Below are 21441 nucleotides of genomic sequence, written 5' to 3'. Positions count from 1 at the left end.
TTGCTGATGGGCTCTGTGTGCATCGTTGGGGCATTTCTCAATGCTGAGGCAGGCAGTTTACAACACTGCCTTAGCGTTTACTTCCTATTTGAGCAAAGCTCCAAGATTGACTTGAATTTCCCAGTAAAGCTGTCTGGGACTGTAATTTTCTTTGGGGGAAGGTTGTTAAGTACAACTTCAACTTTCTTTACAGATACAGGGATATTCAGATCGTCCATATCTTGTTCAGTGAGCTTTGGGTTTTTGTGTCATTCAAGAAATTTGTCCATTTCATTCACGTTGTTAAATTTCTGGGCACAAAGTTATTGATATTATTCCCCATTATTCTTTTGGATATCTATATACTCTGTATTGAAGTCACCTTTCTTATTGTTGATAATTGCAATTTGTGTTTTCTTTCTTTTTATACTGATTTTCTGATTAGTCTGGCTAGAAGTTTATTCAGTTCTATCGATCTTCTCAAAGAACCAGCTTTTGGTTTCTTGTTTATTCTCTCTTGTTTTTCTGGGTTTTGTTTAATTGATCTATCCTTTCATTTTTATTATTTTCTTTCCTCTGCTTACTTTGGTTTTATTTTAAAATTAATTTTCTAATTGAAATATAATTGATTTATAATATTATATTAGTTTCAGTTGTATAGCATAGTGATTCAATATTTTTATAGATTATTATCCCTTTAAAGTTATTATAAAATAATGGCTATATTTCTCTGTGCTGTATCCTTGTTGCTTATCTATTTCATATGTAGTAGTTTGTATCTCTTAATCCCATACCCCATGCTTATTTTAGTTTTAATTTGCTCTTCTTTTCCTAGAAACTTAAGCTGAAGTCTCAGATCCTCTCATCTTTTCTAATCTAGGTGTTAATTGCTAGTTTCTTCTAACTACTGCTTTAGTGGCATCCCACAAGTCCTGATGTGTTGTGTTTTCATTTTTGTGCAGCTCAAAGTTCTTTCTAATTTCTTCTTTTATTTTTACTTTTCCTTTGAGCCAAGAATTATTTAGAAATTTGTTATTTATTTTCTAAATATTTTGGAATTTTCCCAGAGGTTTTTCTGTTGTTCATTTCTGATATAATTCTATTGTAGTCAGAGAACATACTTTGTGTAACTTGAATCTTTTTGAATTTATTGAGACATCTTTTATGACTAAGAATGTGGTGTACTTTGGTAAATGTTCCTTGTGCACTTGAAAACAATGTGCATTCTGCAGTTGCTGGATGAAGTGATCTGTAGGTGTCAATCCAGGCACGTTACTTGGTAGTGTTCTTCAAATACCTATATCCTTGTTGATTTTCTGTCTGTTTGCTATCAATTCCTGAGGGTAGGGTATTGGAATCTCTAATTATAATTGTACTTTTAAGATTTCCCACAAAGCTTGGCCCAGAACCTTATATTGTAAGTGCTCTGTGATTGTTGAATCCCCTAAAGTAAGGATTATGTCTCAGAATTCTTTTGATCCCAGCCCATAGTAGTGATGTAGTGACTATTTTTGTAAAAGATGATGTTGGCAATGAGATTTGTTGTATGCACTTAGCTTACCTCAGTTGTGTATCTGAAGGTGTATTTAGATGTCTTTTCAGTGAAAACATCCTGAACTGTATTGATGTATTTTACTTGAAAAACAGTGATAAGAATTAATTTGTCTGTGCCACCAAGTGATTCTGGAATTCAAAGTTCAATTCAGTCAAAATGCCATTGAGTTTTACTTTGACTAGGCACACGCAATAGACATTCAATAAGAGTTGTTAATTAAAAAAGAACCTTAAAAATTTGAAATGTACTTGTATTTATCACCTAATGTGTACCACTTCTGTTAATCTGGGGCATTAAATGTTTGATTTTTTTCCCCTAATATGGCATGTATAGCATTTGGATAACTTACATGATTTTTTTTTTCTCCTCAGAGTCATAAACATTCCATGTGTATACGGCCATTTCTTCCCTATTTCAATGTGTCACAACAATTTGCTACCTTCGTCCTTAAGGGTTCTTTTGTAAGTAAATGTGTGGAACTTTTACTCTGGTTTTGATTTGGGAATTTCTGTATTTTCACAGACTAGCAGTTCTTATGTGAAGTCTTATATTATAAACTATTAATATGAATAGAAAAATGCCTTGGTGTCTTCTCTCTGCTGACTGGTTTTAGTGAAACAGTACAGAAGTCACTAGGAGGTAAAGCTCTCTGTGGCTGTGAAGAACCTTAACAAAGGTTACTTGCAGGAGAGTTGTTCTTGTTGGTAGAGCATCATTTGTGTAGTCGAGGGAACTTTCAAACATTGATCTTTGTAGTACTTTGTACCAAAAAAAAAAAAAAGGGACACAAGATTCGTGTTATTTCTACCTATTGTTAGTTTTGAATACGAAAATATAGTGCCCTTTCTGACTATTAATTGCATAAGAATTGTTTTTAATGCAGGGAGATTCTTAAAAAGCTCTTTATACAGATATAGTAATGAGTACTTTTGAAGCAAAGGCACTGAAATCGTAAACATTTGCCAAAAGTCTGTAGTATTTATAGGAAATAAAGTATTTGCTTGAATAATGTCTTCCTACTTTCAAAACGTTTACTATGTAAGATTTGAGGTGGGTCTTTTGGAAATAGAAATAGAATGCGCTTGTCATTGGCTCATTCTTACTGGTACTGATTTTGGAAATCCTCAAAGAGGAGATGATGAATTACTCAACTGTGCCTTTTGTGTGTGTTTTCTCCTTAGAGTGAAATACCAGAGCTACAGGTGTGGTATACCAAACTTGGAAAACCATCTGAGAGATTTCTTTTCAAACAACTGGATTCTCTATGGGTAGTTTTGAATAAATTCCTATAATCTGAGCATTGCAACAGTAAAAGGAAATAGACATTTGGTTAATGAATTAATTTTTAATTTCATAATTGATTTTATGGCTGAAGCATAATAGAGATAAAGTTGCTCTCAATTTTCTTTTTTTCTTTTTTTTTTTTTTTGGTAGAAGTCCTCTTGAAGGCAGTATAGAAGTTTGGTAGGTGTGTTTGCTCTTGGTATTTAGTTTGTCTTGGTGCATGGTACCAATCATCACTTGGTAGCCCAGGGTAGAAATCTGAGTCTCATTTGAGCCTGTCTTTCCCACTCACCCTTTGTGCACCATCAGTGACCAAGTACAGACACCACCACCCACATAGTTCTCCTACCCGTTCCTTATTCTCCATTCCCACTTGTTTCAGTTCCTCATTCTCTCTTGGATTTCAGAAACTACCTTTTGTATTCTCAGACTCTAATCTGACTCTCTCCACGCCACGCTGCTACCAGAATGATGTGTCTAGAATGCACATCTGATTTTTCTCAGTCCTGTACTCAAAACGCCTCAGCAATTTTCCCTCTAGGTTCACATCTGTTAGTGTAGCATGTGACCCTTGTTACCACCTCATGAGGTAAAAGACTGATTTTCCTTCTAGATGCTGTGTCCTGCCAAACTGGCCGCTCTTCACAGACTGAACTTCTTGCCTTTTTCAGAGCATGGCGTGCCAAGTTAATGGCTTCTGTGACTCTGCACATGCTTTTTCTTCCCCCTAGAATGCCTTCTGCTCATATCTTTGTCAGCCTTCAAGACTCTTCACATGTATTGCTTCCTCTGGAACCCTCCCCACCAGTCTCAGGTTGTGGCCACTGAGGGATATGTGCTTACCTAGCAGACACTTTTCCCATCACACTGGGTGCCTCAGGGACTGGGCCTCTGCTTTATTTAGCTTTCTGTCCCAGGTGCCTCCTAGAGAGATTGTTAGCACACAGAGGTTTCTCAGGAAATGTTTCAAAGAATGAAGCATATCACTTCATCTGATTGACAGAAAGCTGCTACTCTTTCTGGTAATGAACGCTCTGTGACTCCCCTACTCAGTGTCAATGATTATACGCTATTCCTGGTGGGACATGTAGCCGATGGGCTGTGTGCAGAAGCATGGCGCCTGGCCCTGCCCTCTGGGGGCTGAGCAGCACGGCTGTATCCCCACCATGGGAACGCCACCCCCCTCCCCACTGACAGGAACTCTATTAAAAAAAATATATTAAATTCTAAAAAAAAAAAGTGTAGTTTCTACTTTTTGCACAACACATTACTAGAAATAGCTCAATAAAGCTGAATTTCCCCATAGGAAAAATACTCTTACTAAGTCAGAACATGGTGTTAGATAGTTCATAGATCTGACCAATAATTTATTAAAGCAAAGTTATGATATAAACCCTTTTAATTCAGAGTAGGAAAAAACCTCAAATTCCATATAGTGGACGTACATTTAATACCTACATCACTTACGCAAAGCATTCAGTGTCTACATTTACCATAGGACAGCTGTGAGCAGGGAGTGTTTCTTGTAGGTCACACACACTGAGCTCAGAACTTTATTTATTTTTTTAAAAATATTTTATCTATTTATCATATTACTTAATTATTTTATTTTAGCAGGGGAAGAGGTAGTGGGTTTATTTATTTTTAGAGGAGGTACTGGGGATTGAACCCAGGACCTTGTGCATGCTAAGCATGTGCTCTACCACTTGAGCTACACCCTCCCCTAGTGGGCTCAGAACTTTATAAACATTATCTCACTTAATCCTCACAGTCCTGTGAGGTATGCATTCCCCCCTCATTTTAAAGATGAGGAGATTATGGCTTAAAGAGATTAAATCGCCAAGATCATAAATGGGACATAAACCTAACTTACTAATTGAAATATATATTGAACATATCATGAGTGGGACTTTTTTTCTTAGTAGTAAAGGATTTCTGTGTTTAACAGCTGAGTCAACAGTAAGATTTTATGAATTTTTCTACCTTAGTTAAGTTCTAAAATGTAGATAAGAAGAGCTCTTAGTTACATGTGTTGAATTATGCACCAGCTTTAGGGATCTGACAGCCTAATGGAAGAGAATAGACTAATAGAAATAGATTTGGGGGTCCTTTAGTCTTCCTTCCGTGAAGTAAATTCTTTCAAGCTCCTTTCTACAAAGTTTAATTTTATGAAGTCTTTAAAATAACTTAAAAAAGATTCCGAGAGCCTTGATACTGAGTGTGTCTTTCACAAGTAGTTAGGAAGTTCTAACAGAAATGAGTTTGGCTTTTCTTTAAGCTTATTTTTTCAAGAGTCATTTGGCCCAGATGAGATCAGCCAAAGCAACTGGCTTGAACACGGTGTTGTTCGTTTCTCAGCTCAACAGCGGTGGCAGCTTCACGCTGGAACTGCAGGAGGACGAGCTGTTCACACTCACCACCCTCACCACGGGAAGGAAAGGCAGCTACCCGCTGCCCCCCAAGTCCCAGCCCTTCCCCTGTGTCTACAACGATGACTTCAATGTCGGTAAGTTTTGGTACTCAGACATAACTTGGTGTCCATCTTCAGTAATAGTGGACGGATTTCTACCTGTCCCGCCAGTGCGTGATGGGGTGGCTGTGAGAGGTACATTGACTTAGGTGTAAGTCTCTGCATGGTGAACGGATGTTATTCTTGGGTTACTTCAAGATAAATTGCAAGTTGAGGGCCCTGTAATTTTCAGTGCCAAAAAAAAATGGTAGAGGTTATTGTCAGAATGAAAGTTATATAGATCCTACTTGACTTACAATGGGGTTACGTCCGGATAAATGCATTGTAAGTTGAAAATATCCTAAGTCAAAAATGCAATTAAATACACCTAACTCACCGAACCTCGTAACTCAGCCCAGCCTACCTTAAACATGCTCGGGACACTTACACGAGCCTACAGCTGGGCAAAATCATCTCACACGAAGCCTATTTTATAATAAAGTGTGGTACGTCTCATGTCCTTTATTGATACTCTACTGAAAGGGAAAAGCAATAATAGTCTGGGTCCAGAGCGGTTCTAGACTCTAACTGTGTTGGCTGTTTCCCCTCGTGATCGTGTGGGAGGCAGAGCTGTGCTCACTGCCGCTCACTGCCACTGCCACTGCCCAGCATCACAAGAGGGACTGTACTGTGTATCGTGAGCCTGGGAAAAGATCCAAATTCCAAATTCAAAATTCGAGGTACAATTCTACAGAATCACACTGCTTTCACACCATCAAAAAGTCAAAGACTCGTAAGTTGGGGACCATCTGTAACTCTAATAACCTTTTCTGGGTGAAAGTTAAGATCTGTAACATTGCTACTGTCCCATTATCCGTATTTCATGAACGCCGTTATTGACGTCTTCCGCATGTGAGGAGACTAAAGCACTTAAATGCCTGTCTTCCCACAGTGCTCGCAGACTGAGCGCCACGGGCAGTGAAGCTGTTCTTGGGTAACCCAGCCCACTTTCTGCCCTCTGGCTGTGCCTGGGAGCTTGATATTTGTGCTCTCCTGGTTTTCTCGGAAGATCTGTCCTAAAGCTAGTAGAAAAGCTTTTGATTATAGGTCACTTAGGAGAACCGTGTGAGAAGTTTGAAGGCACGGTCATTGTGGTTACATTCCCAGGTCACTCAGTAAGCGACGAACTTGTTGACTGGTAGATGATGTTGTCTGGCACCCCTGACCTCACAGACAGGGGCCAGGTGCCCTGTTCTCTGCTCCTAAAACCTGTAGCTGTAGGAGAGAGGTCGGGAGGGAGACTGCCGTTGCTGGAGGGCAACTTGAACTTCCTGTTGCTGCCCGGCCGCTTGTTCCACGAGGTTGGAGACTCCTCCCTCCCGCTCCAGTCCCTGCCACAGGGTCTCACCTTCCTTTCCCAGGAAATGATCTCCTGGTTGATTGGAGTACCAGGCCCTGCGGACTCTGTCCTGGACACACCGTGAGCCTCGGGGGAGCCTGGTGCTTTGTTCCCTTGCAACTCTGAAGTGGCCTCATAGACGACCCATTAATGCTAACCTCGAGAGGGGCAGCAGTCTGTTGCTCAGCTGTCTGTTGGCAAAGGGAACGCTTCTTACCTTCAGTAGGCGAGGAGTCTGTGTGGGATTTGGGATATGCCTAATTAATGACTAAAAAACTTCTGCCAACACCAAAACCGTGTATTCTGTGACCTGAAAACTGAAAGGCAACTCCAAGTCTTCAAATCCAAAATGTAATGCTTTATTGGCTGCAAAATAAACTAAAAACTAAAGTTAAAAAACTATATGCCAGACCTTAGAGCTACAGTTGACCCTCGAACGGCACAGGTTTGATGCGTACAGGTCCCCTTACGTGTGGGCAGTTTTCAGTGGTAGATACCGCAGCTCTCCCTCGTCTGTGGTGGGTTGAATCCAAGGATGCGGAGGAACCTCGGATGGGGAGGGGCCAGCTGTGAGTTATATGCGGATTAGTCCTCATGTTGTTCAAGGTGCTTTATAGGGTTTTTGATGTCTGAAATGTTGTGGCGAGTCTGAAAACATTTGAAAAAGCATGAAGTGCAAAGTGGCTATAAGATATTACAACTCAAATTGATCTTCTATAGCCTTCGTCATTGTAGGACTATAATTTAATAAAACTAATTTAGACCCCAAACTGGTTTTTGCTCCATTTTGGAAAGAGAAGAGAAGTTGCCATTTGTAAATTCTGAACTTGGCAGTCAGCCTTTTCTGACATTCTCTCAGCTGCTGACTGTGACCAGTGATTTAGAACCTTGTTTGACACATATTAGAAACAACAAAACTATCTCATATTGAACCCTTGCTAAGTGCTAGCTTTTATACACACTTTATATACATTCTTTTATTTAATTTTCTTGTCCTCTGGCCCTTGAAAATGAGGAAACTTGAGACACAGGGCAGTTAAGAAACTTGCGCATGGAACCAGCTGAGCTGGAATTTGAATGTAGGTCTGCCTTATTCCAGAACTCATCACCTTCCCTCTTAGGCAGTTGCATGGATTAAATATGTAAAGTCTGATGTCAAGCTGACCATAGTGATATTTAATAATGATGATATAAAAGTCAATCGCTCTTTATTAGCCAAATCCCTAAACTTTTACTGGTTATAAGTATCATTTACTTATTTAAAACTTTTCAAAGTATTTCCAAATGTACCAGAAAATGTCAGAAAGGAGAGACTCTGTAAGGATTTGATACTGAACAGAACTTATTGTGTCCTGAACAGATTACCCATTTTTTAGTGAAGCTCCAAATTTTGCTGATCAGACTGGCGTATTTGAATACTTCATGAATATTGAAGACCCTGGAGAGCATCGCTTCACACTGCGCCAGGTTCTCAATCAAAGACCCATTACTTGGGCTGCTGATGCGTTCAACACGATCAGTGTTATAGGAGATTACCAGTGGTATGTAAAACTGACGTCCTTCACATTGCTCTGGCTGGAATAACCTTGTAACGTTGTCAGGCACATTCTGAAGCCAGGACTTTTTAACGTTCTTCCTTGTCTAAGAACCTAACAGGTTTGTGGTAATTGCTGAATATCTGGTCACAAACCAGCCAATTATTCTGTTGCCTCAGTGGCCTTGCCCAATTTAATAATAATTATTGCAGGATAAGACTGATCTTAGTATAGAAATTGAGGATTTGGGGACTAATTATAATTTAAAATTTATTTATAAGCAGACTTTGTGATTTGCCTGTTGCTTTTAAGTTTTTGTTTTTGCTGGTGAATTGATATGTTGATCTGGTGTTGCCACCTGCTGGATCCACACTTGAATTGCACTGTTTGAGCCTTGGTGGAAAATCTATTTACCAGGTGACAGTAGATGGCAACAGTGAAAAGCAAATCAGCTTTTAGTTGGCTGGTGCACTCCACTCTTGTCTTTGGGCATTTGACAAAGAAAGAAGATGTATTTATTCTTCACTCAAAATATAATGGCCAAACCAAAACTTCACCTTCCCCTTTAAGTCAGTTATGAAATGCCAATGTATTGACTTACTATAACTGTTATAGGTGTATCTTTTCTATTTTTTCTTTTAACTAGTGTAATTCCAATGTGAAACATAAAACACAAGCATTCCAGGTTTGGTGATAGTAACTATTAATGCCAAATCACCAGTCTTATCGTGACCAGTCAAGTCATAGCTTAGGAATTGGACAGGAAAGGGAAGATAATTCAGAAAAGAACCTTGAATTGTTCCCCTGTGGGATGCTGCAGAAAGTCTTTATCCCTCCGTATTGCCTTCCTCCCTATTATAAATCCCAACTCTAGTCCCAAGCTCTAATATTAGTCTTGAGAAGTCTAGTCTTCTATGCCTGACTTCCAAGACCCTTTAAAATCTGGTCTCATGCTATTTACTGTGTGTTGTTTGCTGTTACCTTGTTCTGGATTTGAGGCAGCCGGATCTGTTCCGAGAGGCACAGACATCCTACGGTCATTGCTGTTTTCTGGCTGTGATGCCTCTTTATTGCAGGGGAAGGAGGGACTGAAAACTGGGCAACGCTAAACGCTGCTGTGAGCTTTCCACAGCCACCTTATGGCAGAGGTAGCATCCTTTTTACCTTACAGATCGGGAAACTGAGGCTTCAGGGCTAGATTTACTCAAGATCCCATTCTTTGAAGTTCCAGAACCTGAACACGAGGCCAAGTCTGTCTGGTGCTGTAGCCCATGCTCTTTTGAATACACCTCACAGCCTTGTTTTAATCACTGTCTTCTTCCTGAGAGTAGGAGAGGGAAAGTCAGGTGCTATTTGAGTAAGTCGGCGCCACGTGTGCACAGTGCCATCGGTTCTTAGAACTGCGTTTATGGCAGAACTTCCTCTCTCATATTTAGATTTAGTGAAGTATCAGCACAGTAATTTGACTATAAAAGGTGGACTTTACCAAAGCTCCTTAGGACTTCCACCTTGTTAGTGAGCCTTGGTTGAGATCTGAAGACAATCACAAAACTATCTTTTGCTGCACACATCTGAACTCTGCATCCTTTTGATCAAATTTGCTTTAATATATTGGCTGGTTTTTGCTCTCTCAGCACTCTGAGAGATTATGGCTGTGGAAGACTGAACCAGACTTTTATTCAGTTTCCTTCATTATCTGTAAAATTGCCTGTAAATTCTGATGCAAGAATCACTTATTTTGGAATGTAAGGTTAAAAAAAAAAAAGGAAAACGTTTGATCTTCTCTTATTTTAACTCTAAATAGAATAAGTTTGTGGTGCTGACAGGACCTGTACACTTTCAGACTTTGGATGAACCAGCAGGGAGGTGGGGATGTGCTGGGCGAGGCTGATCCGCAGTGGTTTCGTGCTGGGGATGCTCTGCAGAGAGGAAAGCCCCCTCTGCTGTGGGAGGACACACGAGAGAGACTGGGCTTTAGTTACGTAGCATTTGATTTTCCCATAAAGTAGTCCAGCTTTGGTTAAATGACTAAATGTGAACTTTCCTGATTGCTGTGTGCCTGTTGTAGGTGCTTCTTTTTTATATTTTCCTTTACGTAGTAAAATTGCACTGTGCAAAATTCACTGACTAGAAACTCTGAGAAATGTAAAAAGTCACATAATTCAAGATTCAGTTTTTCCCCATTTCTAAAATATATTTCTTGGCATTCTTAGTTTTATTTTAGATAAATTGCTTGCTGTACTGCTTGGCTGTGTGCAGGCTTTCTAACTCTTTCCCATTTGCAGTTAGAATTTGAGTAGGAGGGGAATTATTTTCCTTGCTCATGTTGGATCGGGGTGGTGCATCGCTGCAGAAGGCGTCTAGTAGCGTTTCTAGAAGGAAGCCTGGAGGAGAGCTCACTGTTAAAGCTCTGATAGTTCCTGGCTGGCTGAACCTTTCCCCTCCTTTGATATACTGGTGTCAACCAGAGATCCCCGGACCAGAGTTTGCCTGCCTCTGTGTAGATAGAGATGCTCTATAGGGGGAAGTGGTTCTCAGAGTGAAATTCCCCAACCAGCAGCGTCAGCATCACCTGGCAGTTTGTTAGACATGCAAGGTCAAGGGGCCCACCAGAGACCTACTGAATCAGAGCCTGTGGGGGAGCCAGCAGACTGAATCGAACGAGCCCTCTGGGGTGATTTCAACGCTGCTCAAGTTTGAAAACCCCTGCCTATAGAGTCAGGGTAGAGTTGACTGTGTCTTTGCAGAGAAATAATTTTAGATCTTTCTTCTGGAGTTTTTAAGTCTTGTTAGGATTAAACGTAAAAATTAGCCCCAATGTAGCTTATGTTCTCCCAAAGGCTCCTAGTAGTCTTCTTGCTTCTCTCTGCTGATGGAAATTTAATAAACCTCTTTGCTCAGAATTATGTGAAAACTTACCTTTTATGTATTCCTAGAGAAAATGGCTTTTATTATATTTTTAGAATGAGAAATTGTTTTATTATAGAGAGATAGGAAATATGTTCTTAGTAAACTTGAAAACAGTAAATATTATTTTCCAGTAGTAAGTCATTAAAAGAGTGATGAAATGACTTGACTTTAATCCTGTAAAGCTTAAAACCATTATCAGTGAAGATTCTTGAAGGCCATCCCTGCCATAAGTGTAGGCTTAGCAAATCACGTACTCACCTCAATGAGAAGTTTGGAAGCATGTGGCTGTGAAATGAGCCATTTGTGCTACATTGGAAATGACATAATTAAAAGCACTAACACTCCCTTCTGCAGGTCCAATCTGACTATAAAGTGTGATGTCTATATAGAGACCCCTGAGAAGGGGGGTGTGTTCATTGCTGGAAGAGTGAATAAAGGTGGCATTTTGATTAGAAGTGCCAGAGGAGTTTTCTTCTGGATTTTTGCAGATGGAACCTACAGAGTTACAGGTGATCTAGGTAAGTAGCTTCCTCTATAGCACGTGACTCACTATGTGATATGTTGCTGTATCTGTTTACTACTTAAGGGAGTAACAAAAGAGCTTTATACCCCAGTGTGCTGGACATTTAATTGGGCAGAGATTTAACACAAGTAAGCAAATACCAAACAATTCAAAATTATAGTGTTAATTAATTGGTACAGAGAGAGGCAGCACAGTGAAAGAGAAAATTGTGCAAAGCTTTTCGGCTATTGTAGAGGAGAACTAGGCTGCCAGGGTAGGACTACCGTAGGCTGGGGGTGAGGTGGTATCAGTACCGAGAGGATGCCTAGGAAATACTATAAATAAAAGCAAGACTGTCAGAATGTTGCAGGTGTGCTTATGGAAATGTAAGGGGAAGGACTGATTTGCTTACAATGGAGAAATCCTACTTCTTGGCTTAGTCAGTAACTTGAAAACAGCTTGACTTTTCTCGTTCATCTGAATAGTCCTTGTCTTAGTAGAATAGTATTTTATCCAGAATGGGCACTTTTAGAGCCTGTTCAGGTTGAATTCCATCCAGTTCACTTTGGTTTGTGCACACACTGCTTTGTTGAAACTGGTCTTTATTGCTGGTGACTCTTCTTGATTCACAGTCTCTTGAATTTTATCCTGCATTAATAAAAACTCTTCTGTCCTAAAGTTTACTCCTCTTTGCCTCTTCCTGAGGTGAAAAGGGCTTCAATTATAAAATAACAATTAAAGAAGGAGTGTGTAAAAAAAAATTAGAATAGGAATTGCATAATCATAGCATGACCGATCGAGAAGGTACCTCACATTTTCCAATCCAAAACAGAGTGCCAGAGAGGACAGCTGATTGGCCCAAGGTCTCAGAATGAGTTAGTGGCGGAACTGGGACTAGGAATTTAAATCTGTGTCTTCAGTCCCCACTGCTCTGTGTTTTAAATTGCCCATCGGACGTCTCATTCTGGATTTCTCTCGGACATTCAAATATAATGCATTCAAAAATGGTTATTTTCTCTGCGTAATTCTCAGTGAATGCTGTTACCATGTGGCCAGTTACACTAGCTGCAACGCTTATGGTACTTTTTGACTGTTCCTTCTTATCCTCTGTATTTAATCCAATCGGGTGTACATATATATACCTGAACTGTACACACTAATACACTGTTGTACCATAGTTAGTTTGTAAGTTTATTCTCTAGTTCTTTTGTGAGCTCATATATAGTATATGGCTTGGGGTTGGCTCTCTCTGCATGTTGAATGCATGCCTGAGTGAAGGATGTTTTGCTTTAGAATCAGTTATAGTTATGGAAACGTCAATTTTATTAAGGCTGATTCTGCTGCATACAAATGCACCTGAGAACCCCCACTGAGTTCTGCGATTCTGTGATTTAGATTTTAAAGATGTATCAGGATAATCTTTTTGTGTTACAGCTGGATGGACCATATATACTGTAGGACGTGCTGACATTACAGCAAAAAAGTGGTATACGCTCACTTTAACTATTAAGGTGAGTATTGCTGATCAGAACGCCTGGAGGTAAACTGCTCTTTCCTTGTGACTTTTTAGCATGTTCTGTTACCAGATGGGAGGGGGAAAGTGTGATAAGTAGTGGAAATAGGCAGAGAATCTGCCACGATACCAGCAAACCACTGTCCCTGGGATGACAGTGTGTGTCTGGGTAAGCCCACGTGAGAACCATCGACAGCTGACTTTATCACCCCCACTATTTTTTCAAATTTTGTTTCTGTTTTTTAAACTCAAGAGTAATTAATAGATAAATTTAATAATTGAACTATTTTTTTCAAGTTTTCTTAAACCAAGATTCTGATTGGAGCTAACAGGTATAAAAGCAAAGCCACATAAGTTTATTTTTGATGGTTAAGAATGATTTGGTCTTCAACTATAAAGACAATTTTTTTTAGAAGTTGGTTTCCATGACTCTTTTTTTGTCAGAGAAGATTGACACCGGATTAACTGTAGTATCATGGGAATCTAAAAATATGTGTCAATTTACTGGTTGATCATCGGTAATTGATTGACATGCTTCCAAGGGATGCTGTGTGGAGAAAGTCCTCTGTATAATGTACTGCTCTTGGCTAAAAGAGTCCTGTCATAAGTTTGTCTAGGTTACAGTAGATGTTAAAAATGGAATTCAAATAGCTTTGAACTTGTTCTCTTACTCAACCAGCAAAAGTGACTACTGATTTTTCTGGCAGTAACAGTAACATGCACTGAATGTCGGGTTTGGGTGTAACATAGTTTATTTAACTGTGTCACACTTGATGGGCATAACCTGGCTCCCAGTTCTCCCCTTTTGCAGTGAACTGAGGCAGTAAGGGCTGGCTTACTTGCAGGCAGAAGGGAGGGATCTTTTACTTGCCTCTTGGGGTACCCATGTGCTGTTGTTTGTTTAGGAAGATACTAGGTCTTGGAATTGGATTTTAAATTTTAACAGCTACTTCCCTATTGCTAGCCAAACTATATCAATTTTTATAGCAGTTATAACATATTTGATATTATCGATTTTAAAGATTTTTTTTCAAACTAATAGACATGATTTTTATTTCCTAGATAATTAAGGAGGTCACACATCTTCTTATGTTTATTGGCTATTTGTGTTTTTTTTTCTTCTCTGAAGTTACCCATTCACATTCTTTCCTCATTTTCCTATTGTGTTGTCTTTTTCTGACGAATTTGTATGAATTTATTATATATTCCGGGTAGTAACCTATTGTCTGCTGTATATGCCACAAATATTTTCTTCCATTCTGTCTCATGTACTTCAGTTTTGCTTATGGTTTTTTCATGAATAGAAATTTTAAATTTTGGTACTGTCACATATTTTACTTTTTTTATTGCTTTTTTGCTTTATTTAAGAAGGCCTTACCTTTTCTTAAGGTTAGAAACATTTTTCTGCCTCCAGCTAAACAAAGTTTAGGATTTTTTTTGTGTGTGTTTAAGTTTTTAATCCACCTGGAATTTATTTGTGAATCATAAGGAGAAAAGCCCTATATATATATATATTTTTTAAAACAAATGGATAGCCAACATCATTTATTATATAAACTGTCCTTTTGCTTTTGATTTAAAGACCACCTTTTTGATACAACAACTCATCACATGTGCAGAGGCTTATTTCTGAACTTTTTTCTGTTCTTTAATTGCTTTGTCTGTTACTATCCAGTATCACATTTTAAATTGTGTCTACTTTAGAAAATCTTTGATTATGTGGTTTACTCCCTTCCTTCCTTCTGAGTCTTTCCTGAGCACCTTATGTAGCATAGTACCCCATGTCCCTCACTGCCCCTCTTTCCTTCCTTTATTTTTCTCCGAAGCTCTTACTACCTCCTGGCATCATGCATGTTCTGTTGATCGCTTGTGTGTTTGTCCTGCTCCCTTCACTAGGACCTGCTCCTTTCACGACAGGCACCTCTCTGTTTCAGTCACTGCCGGCTCTCCGGCACCTAGAAAAGTGCCTGGTGCACACACAGAGCAGGAGCCCGGTGCATCCTTGTTGAATGAATGAGTGGTTATCTGGTGAGGCAAGCTCCTCATTATTTCTTTTTAAAATTACCTTTTCTATTATAGTATATTTACTCTTCTATTGGAATTTTTAAGACATCTTTTCAGTTCCATGAAAAATGTTGCTAGTATTACACTGAATTTATACATCAATTTGAGTAAAAATAATATATTTGTTTAGAATAATGTGTTTCCCTCTCAAGAACATGGTCACAGGAACATGCTGCATCTCACCATTTATTAAAATCTCCCACTATGTCCTTCAGTTTTATTTTTGTAGTTTTTGCACATTTCTTGTTAGGCTTATTTTTAGTAACTATGAATTTTTTGAAATCATGAATGAGACTTAAAAGGTAAATTTCCTAATTTTCTAAAGATACTTTGCATACATAGTTAACAAAATCAAAGGGGCTTATTGAAAACAGCTGCCTCCTGCCTCGCCGCTTGTCCCTTCCTCCTCACCCTACTCTGTTCTGTTCCTCCGACACAGCCACTTTGAACGATGTTCGCTGTTTCTTCGGGTATCTCTCTAATACAGTGGGATTTACTGCTTTTAGAAATCAATTCCCATCTTGCTACTGGGATAGATGGGGATTTTGCTGACTTACACCTGCTCCACCCACTACCCCATTATTTCTTGCTCCGTCAACTCTGGGCAGTTCTGCTTCTCCCTTGCATTTCAGCTCTGCACACGCACTCCGAGAATCTTTCTGCAACTCTCCAATCTAAAGTGGTCCCCCAGGCACTCGTTGTAACATCAACCTGTTTTAATTCTTCACGTGCTACTTATTGCTAAGCTCTTATTTATCATGTGTGTGTTTGTATGTCTCCGTCTGCTGGAATGTAAGCTCCCTAAGAGCAGGGACCTTGTCTTTCTCATTCATCCTAGATTCTCAGTGCATTAAGTAACATTTGGTGTATAAAAATTCACTCCATAAATGAAAAACAAAACATCTCTTATGATGTTCATTTTCCAAATTACTGCCAGTATTAGGATTTTTTCATTTTAACGTTGGCCATTTTTGAATTTTTCTCAACACACACCAGATGCTCTATCTCAGCACTGCTGCTTGATGGTTAGAGCAATAGACTTGAAAATATTTTGTTGCTCAGCCTCTATTTCTCATCATAATATCATGAAGACACACCGTTCTTGTGCATGGAGTCATATATATGTATATATGAGTAAATATTTGCAAGTTTGGTACAGTACCTGTTATGTGGTAAGCACTTAATGAGTCAAATTAATACTCTTAGCAGTGGGTGTGTTTGGAACCAGACAGCTTTCATCTTTCCTTACTGGCATATGCTGAGACTTCCAGCAAGTTATTTCACTTTTTTACCTTCTGTTTCTTTATCTGTAAAATGGAAGTAGGTTGTTTTAGAGTCAAGTATTTTTTATTTTTTCACTGGACACCTTGTTATCAAGCATCTGTTACGTGCACTGTTCCCGGTGCTGCGGATGCAGCCGTGAGCAAGACGGATGAGGTTCCGGCTCTCTCGGTGCCCGTTTTCTTCGAGGACGGGGGCTAGTAGACTCTTTCTGTAAAGGGCCAGAAAGTGCATGTTTCAGGCTTTGTGACCCATGTGGTCTGTGTTGCAGTTTTCCAGCTCTGCTCTTGGCGGTGGGAAAGCAGCCACAGACAGTAAGTAGGTGAATCGGGTGGCTGTGTTCCAATAACATTTAGTTTATGAAAATAGGTGGCTGACCTGGGGGCCATAGTTGGCTGACTCCTGCTCTGAATGAACAAGTAAATACAATTATGAAAGAAAAATGGGATAATGAGGTAAAGAAGCTCCCCTGCCAGATTCTCTAGTGAGAGGTCCAGGAAGACTGTTTAGAGTTGGTGATGTTTGTCCTGAGATGCGACTGGTGGGAGGAGCAGCCATGCAGAGGGCACTTCTGTGACCAGCCTCGGGAGAGGAGCAGCTGGGAGGCCAGGATGGCCGAGGCCTGGGGAGCGAGGGCAAGGGGAGGATGGGATGAGGTGCCGTTAGACACAGGCTTCGCGCTTAATGTGATTTGTATACTTGAGTCCCTTGGCTCAGTGTTAATATTCACCATTCACTAAGTGGAAGAAGATACTCAGCCTGCACTTTGAGGGCTGAAGACCACTGCAGGTGTGTAGTAACAGAAGGGCGTGTGGCTCTGAATGCGGAGTTGGGCAACTCCAAGTCCAGCCCTAGCGCTGCTGGTAAACCTGTGACTTTGATTTTTAATCCTGTTACTTTGGCAGTGGCTCCATATATTAAATAAAAGAACTAAATGAAGGCCCATCCCATGATAATTCTCTGACTTAAGAGCAGATTTCATTTTGGTTCTTGGCCTAGTACTTTGGGTCTTCAGCTCTTCACCCTTTGAAATTAGCTAGTTTTAAGTGTAGCTATAAGGAGTATGCTGTGAACATACGCTCAGAAGCATGCTGGACGGTGATAGTAAGGGTCCATGTGCATTGTTCGCTGTGTTCCAGGCGCTTAGCTAAGCAGGAATGGCAGCTGTCTGCGGAGGACTCTGTCAGTGATCAGTGAGTTGTTCCTATGGATTCTTTCCTTCCTCTCCCCGTCCCCTCTCCCACCCTCCAAATCATCGGGTTAACTGATGGCTACTATTCTTCTAACTTAAGGGTGGGCTCTTGATGTGACTTTGAAACGATACTCTGTACATGGGGATAAAACAATAAAACTAAGGTTAATTACTACTCCCCCGGCAGGGCCGAGGTTCCTGAATGAAGATCTTAAACAAACATTTTCGCTTCAGCAGTCCTGTCTGAAGAGCTGGTGGCTGTAAGCCACCACCCATGTACTTGCAACTACTTATAAATAACAGATGTTTTTTATTTTAGTGAGCTTTTGTCTAAAATTTTATCATAATGTTAGGAAAAGTGTTCCATTTCTTCCAGTTTTACAGCACTTTGGTGGAGTACAAGAAAATATTAAGATTTTCCTTGTGCCTTCAAAACTGTTTATATAAATAGATAAGAATTTCCTCTGGGAGAATTTTCCCTGCATTTCAAACTTTTGCTCAACCTTGTGGAATCGTTTTGCTGTGGTTATGTCTTAAGTGAGAAGGCTGTTTGCTGCACTAAGTAGGTGGGCCATCCATTAAGGGACAGACTCCAGAGGATCATTCTCACGTGTCTTCACGGGCTGTGTTTCTCCCCGCTCCAGGGTGGCTTCTCGTCTGGCCTGCTGAATGGCCGGCCTCTCTGGAAGAATGTGTCCGTGACCTTCCCGAAGCACGGCTGGGCCGCGATAGGAACGCACTCCTTTGAGTTCGCACAGTTTGACAACTTCCACGTGGAAGCTGCACACTGATACTCATGAAGTGCCACAGAACCCTGCAGGGATTTTCTTTTTTTTTTGGTTTTGGTTCAGAGCCAATTCTTGTTCTGATGGATCAATAGATGAGCCTTTTGGAGGCTAAAAATAATGAAGAGAAATGGGGAGAAAAAAATATTTTTGCTAGACCCCCTGGAAGATTTTTTTTTAACTAATTCCAAGGGGAAATGGATGAACCTCTGACGTGACCTGTTATGTCCTGCAGACAGGACCCTGTGTACGTCGGTCCTGTCCTTAGGAGTGGCTTGGGTGTTCAGACCTCAAAGCCTCGTATTAAGCTGAGGGAGCTCTCGTCATCTTATTTGCAAGTGACCATGCAGATGGCAGCAATGTGATCATCACTGTGATGCACTTCTTCATGCTGACCGCGTGTCCGAGGGAGCTGGCGACCTCCTCGCAGGTGACGCTGCCGCACCAGGAAGCTGAAGGACACTGGAAGTGCTGCTTTTTGAAAACCACTTCAACGTGTTATGCTTACACACTAACAAGTGTTTTTCTTTTCCTTTTTAAGATGATGCTTTTGAATTATAGACATGATGAGTGGGATGATTTGAAAAATGCCTCATTAATAAACTACCTCCAAAGCTATTTCTACACTAATAAATAGCAGTGGATTAATTGAGTCATCTGCATTTTTTATTTCTTTTGAATCCAACTTTTGGTCTTGTGACCCTTGTAACTCTCTGTGGCTGAAAGGAGGACGGAAACCCCACATAGCCAATGCTGGAAGGGGGTCCAGAGGTAAATTGTAGCAGTTTTCTTGTGTTTCATTTCATTGTGCCTTTAATGATCTGTCTTCTCTTGTGGCGCTGGAGACAGACTAAAATAGCGAATGAATACATTTATCACCTTGTGCTTGGAAGAAGAACCCTTAGCCTTTTGCTAGTTCACAGAATTGGATCATCCTCTAACATTTTGTTTAGTTAGATGCATTTATTTCGTTGAAGTACAGATATGTTTAAGCACTGGTGAGCAGATTTCTAATGCAGTGTAATTTACATCTAAGCATTAGTGTACCTCGTAGAAACAACTCAGTTATTCATGTGGATAAAGTAAATTCTGGAATTCTTTATAATGAAAGCTTAAAGCTTTGTTGAACGAATTCTACAATTTTTGAATTTGTAGTGGTTTAATGTAGGCTAAACTGACATGAAATTTTGTATTACTGTTAGAGACAAGAAACTAAATATTAGAATAAATTAGATTACAGAGAAAATTTTAAAGTTAAAACTCAAGTCTAAGTGATTTCCAGTTTAGGTCCCTACATATTTTTAAAAATTAACTTTATTGAGGTATAATTTACATACAATAAAATATTCCCATTTTAAGTGTACAGTTCAGTGAGTCCCGATAAATGGATACACCCAGGTAACCAACACCCCAACCAAGATATTGAACATTTCCATCACCCCAGAAAGCTCTCTTGTACACCTGTGCAGTCATTTCCCTCACCCCCGACCCCAATGTCAGGCAACCACTGATCCGATTTCGATCACTATTGGTAAGTTTTCTTTGTTCCAAAACATTATAAAAGTGACATCATGCACTTAGTATTCTTCTGTGAATGGTTTCTTTCATTCAACATAAAGCTTTTGAAATTTGTCTATGTGCCATGTATATCGACGGTTTGCTCCTTATTTCAAAGATTATTCCGTGGTATGAGTAGAACACAATTTGTCCCCCAGTTTTTGGTATTGCAAATACAGCTGTTACAAACATTTGTGTACAAGTCTTTGTGTGGACATATGTTTTCATATTTTCTGGGTAAATACCAAGGAGTGAAACTGCTCAATCTTTCAGAAAGTGTGTGTTTAACTTTATAAGAAATTGTCAAACTGTTTTCCAAAATAATTGTATGATTTTACAATCCCATTAGCAATGTTTGAGAGTTTTTGTTGCTGCACATTCTTGTCAAGGCTTCCTATTGTTACTCTTTCCAATTTTAATCCTTTCTTGTGGCTTCATAATATGTACATTTGATATTGAGCGTCTTTTCAAGGGCTTATGTGTCATTCATTTATTTTTGGGAAATGTCTGTTCAAATCTTTTGCTCATTTAAAAAATTTTGTTCTCTGTCTTAATATTGAGTTATAAGAGCTCTTTATACATTTTGAGTAGAAGATTTTTTTTCTCCAAGTCTATATCTTTTGAAGAGTATAAAATTTCAATTTGGAAGTCCAATTTATCATTTTTTTCTTTTATGGTAGGTGTTTTTTTGGTATCCTCAGACATCTTTGTTTACCCCAAGTTCACGGGAATTTTCTCCTAGAAGTGTAATATATTTAGCTTTTATATTCAGATCTGTGATCCACTTTGCATTACTTTTTGTACATGGTGAGAGGTGAGGATTGAGGTTCATTTTTCCTATATGGATATTTAGTTTTTCCAGCATCATTTGCTGAAAAGACCTTCCTTTGTCAAAAATCAATTGACTGTACAGCCAGTAATAAACTCTGTATTCTGTTCTACTGACCTATGTGTCTATCTCTAGGCAAATACCACACTGTCTTCATTACTGTAGTTTTATAGTAAATATTGAACTCAGTTTATCCAACTTTGTTCTTCAAAATTGCTTTGGATAATCTAGGTCCTTTACATTTCCATAAATTTTAGACTCATATATTTCTGTAAACAGCTTTCTGGAATTTTGATTGGGAGCACATTGAAATTATAGATGGGGAGAGTGGATAGCTTAATAATATTTACCCTTCAATCCATGAACATGTTACATCTCCCTGTTTTTAGGCTTCTCATAATACCTCTCAGCAATTTCTATAGTTTTCAGTGAGCAGATCTTGTACATATTTTATTAGATTTATCGTTAAATATTTTAGGTTTTTCAATGCTGTTGTAAATGGTGTTTTTTTTCCTTATTTCATTTTTCAGTTCTTTGTGCATACATTGAAATACAGTTGATTTTCTTATGTTGACCTGCAATCCTCCTGCATTACTAAATTCACTTA

The 21441-nt window shown here is 39.3% G+C and overlaps 1 protein-coding gene across 7 annotated transcripts in view; it reads left to right on the top strand.

Annotated features, from left to right (window-relative positions):
- GALC (galactosylceramidase) overlaps nt 1-20950 on the top strand; it is a 57303-nt gene extending 36353 nt beyond the window's left edge. For all 7 annotated transcript variants that reach the window (XM_032482465.1, XM_032482469.1, XM_032482468.1 and 4 more), the window contains 7 exons: nt 1906-1995; nt 2716-2802; nt 5177-5324; nt 8027-8207; nt 11466-11629; nt 13048-13124; nt 18308-20950. In XM_032482465.1, coding sequence (XP_032338356.1) covers nt 1906-1995; nt 2716-2802; nt 5177-5324; nt 8027-8207; nt 11466-11629; nt 13048-13124; nt 18308-18454 — 894 coding nt within the window. In that variant the 3' untranslated portion in view covers nt 18455-20950. The remainder of the gene's footprint in view (nt 1-1905; nt 1996-2715; nt 2803-5176; nt 5325-8026; nt 8208-11465; nt 11630-13047; nt 13125-18307) is intronic.
- The last annotated feature ends 491 nt before the right edge of the window (nt 20951-21441 follow it).

This window comes from Camelus ferus, chromosome 6 (genome assembly GCF_009834535.1).
Source record: "Camelus ferus isolate YT-003-E chromosome 6, BCGSAC_Cfer_1.0, whole genome shotgun sequence".
Lineage (NCBI taxonomy): Eukaryota > Metazoa > Chordata > Mammalia > Artiodactyla > Camelidae > Camelus > Camelus ferus.
This window is presented reverse-complemented; position numbering and strand designations above follow the sequence as displayed.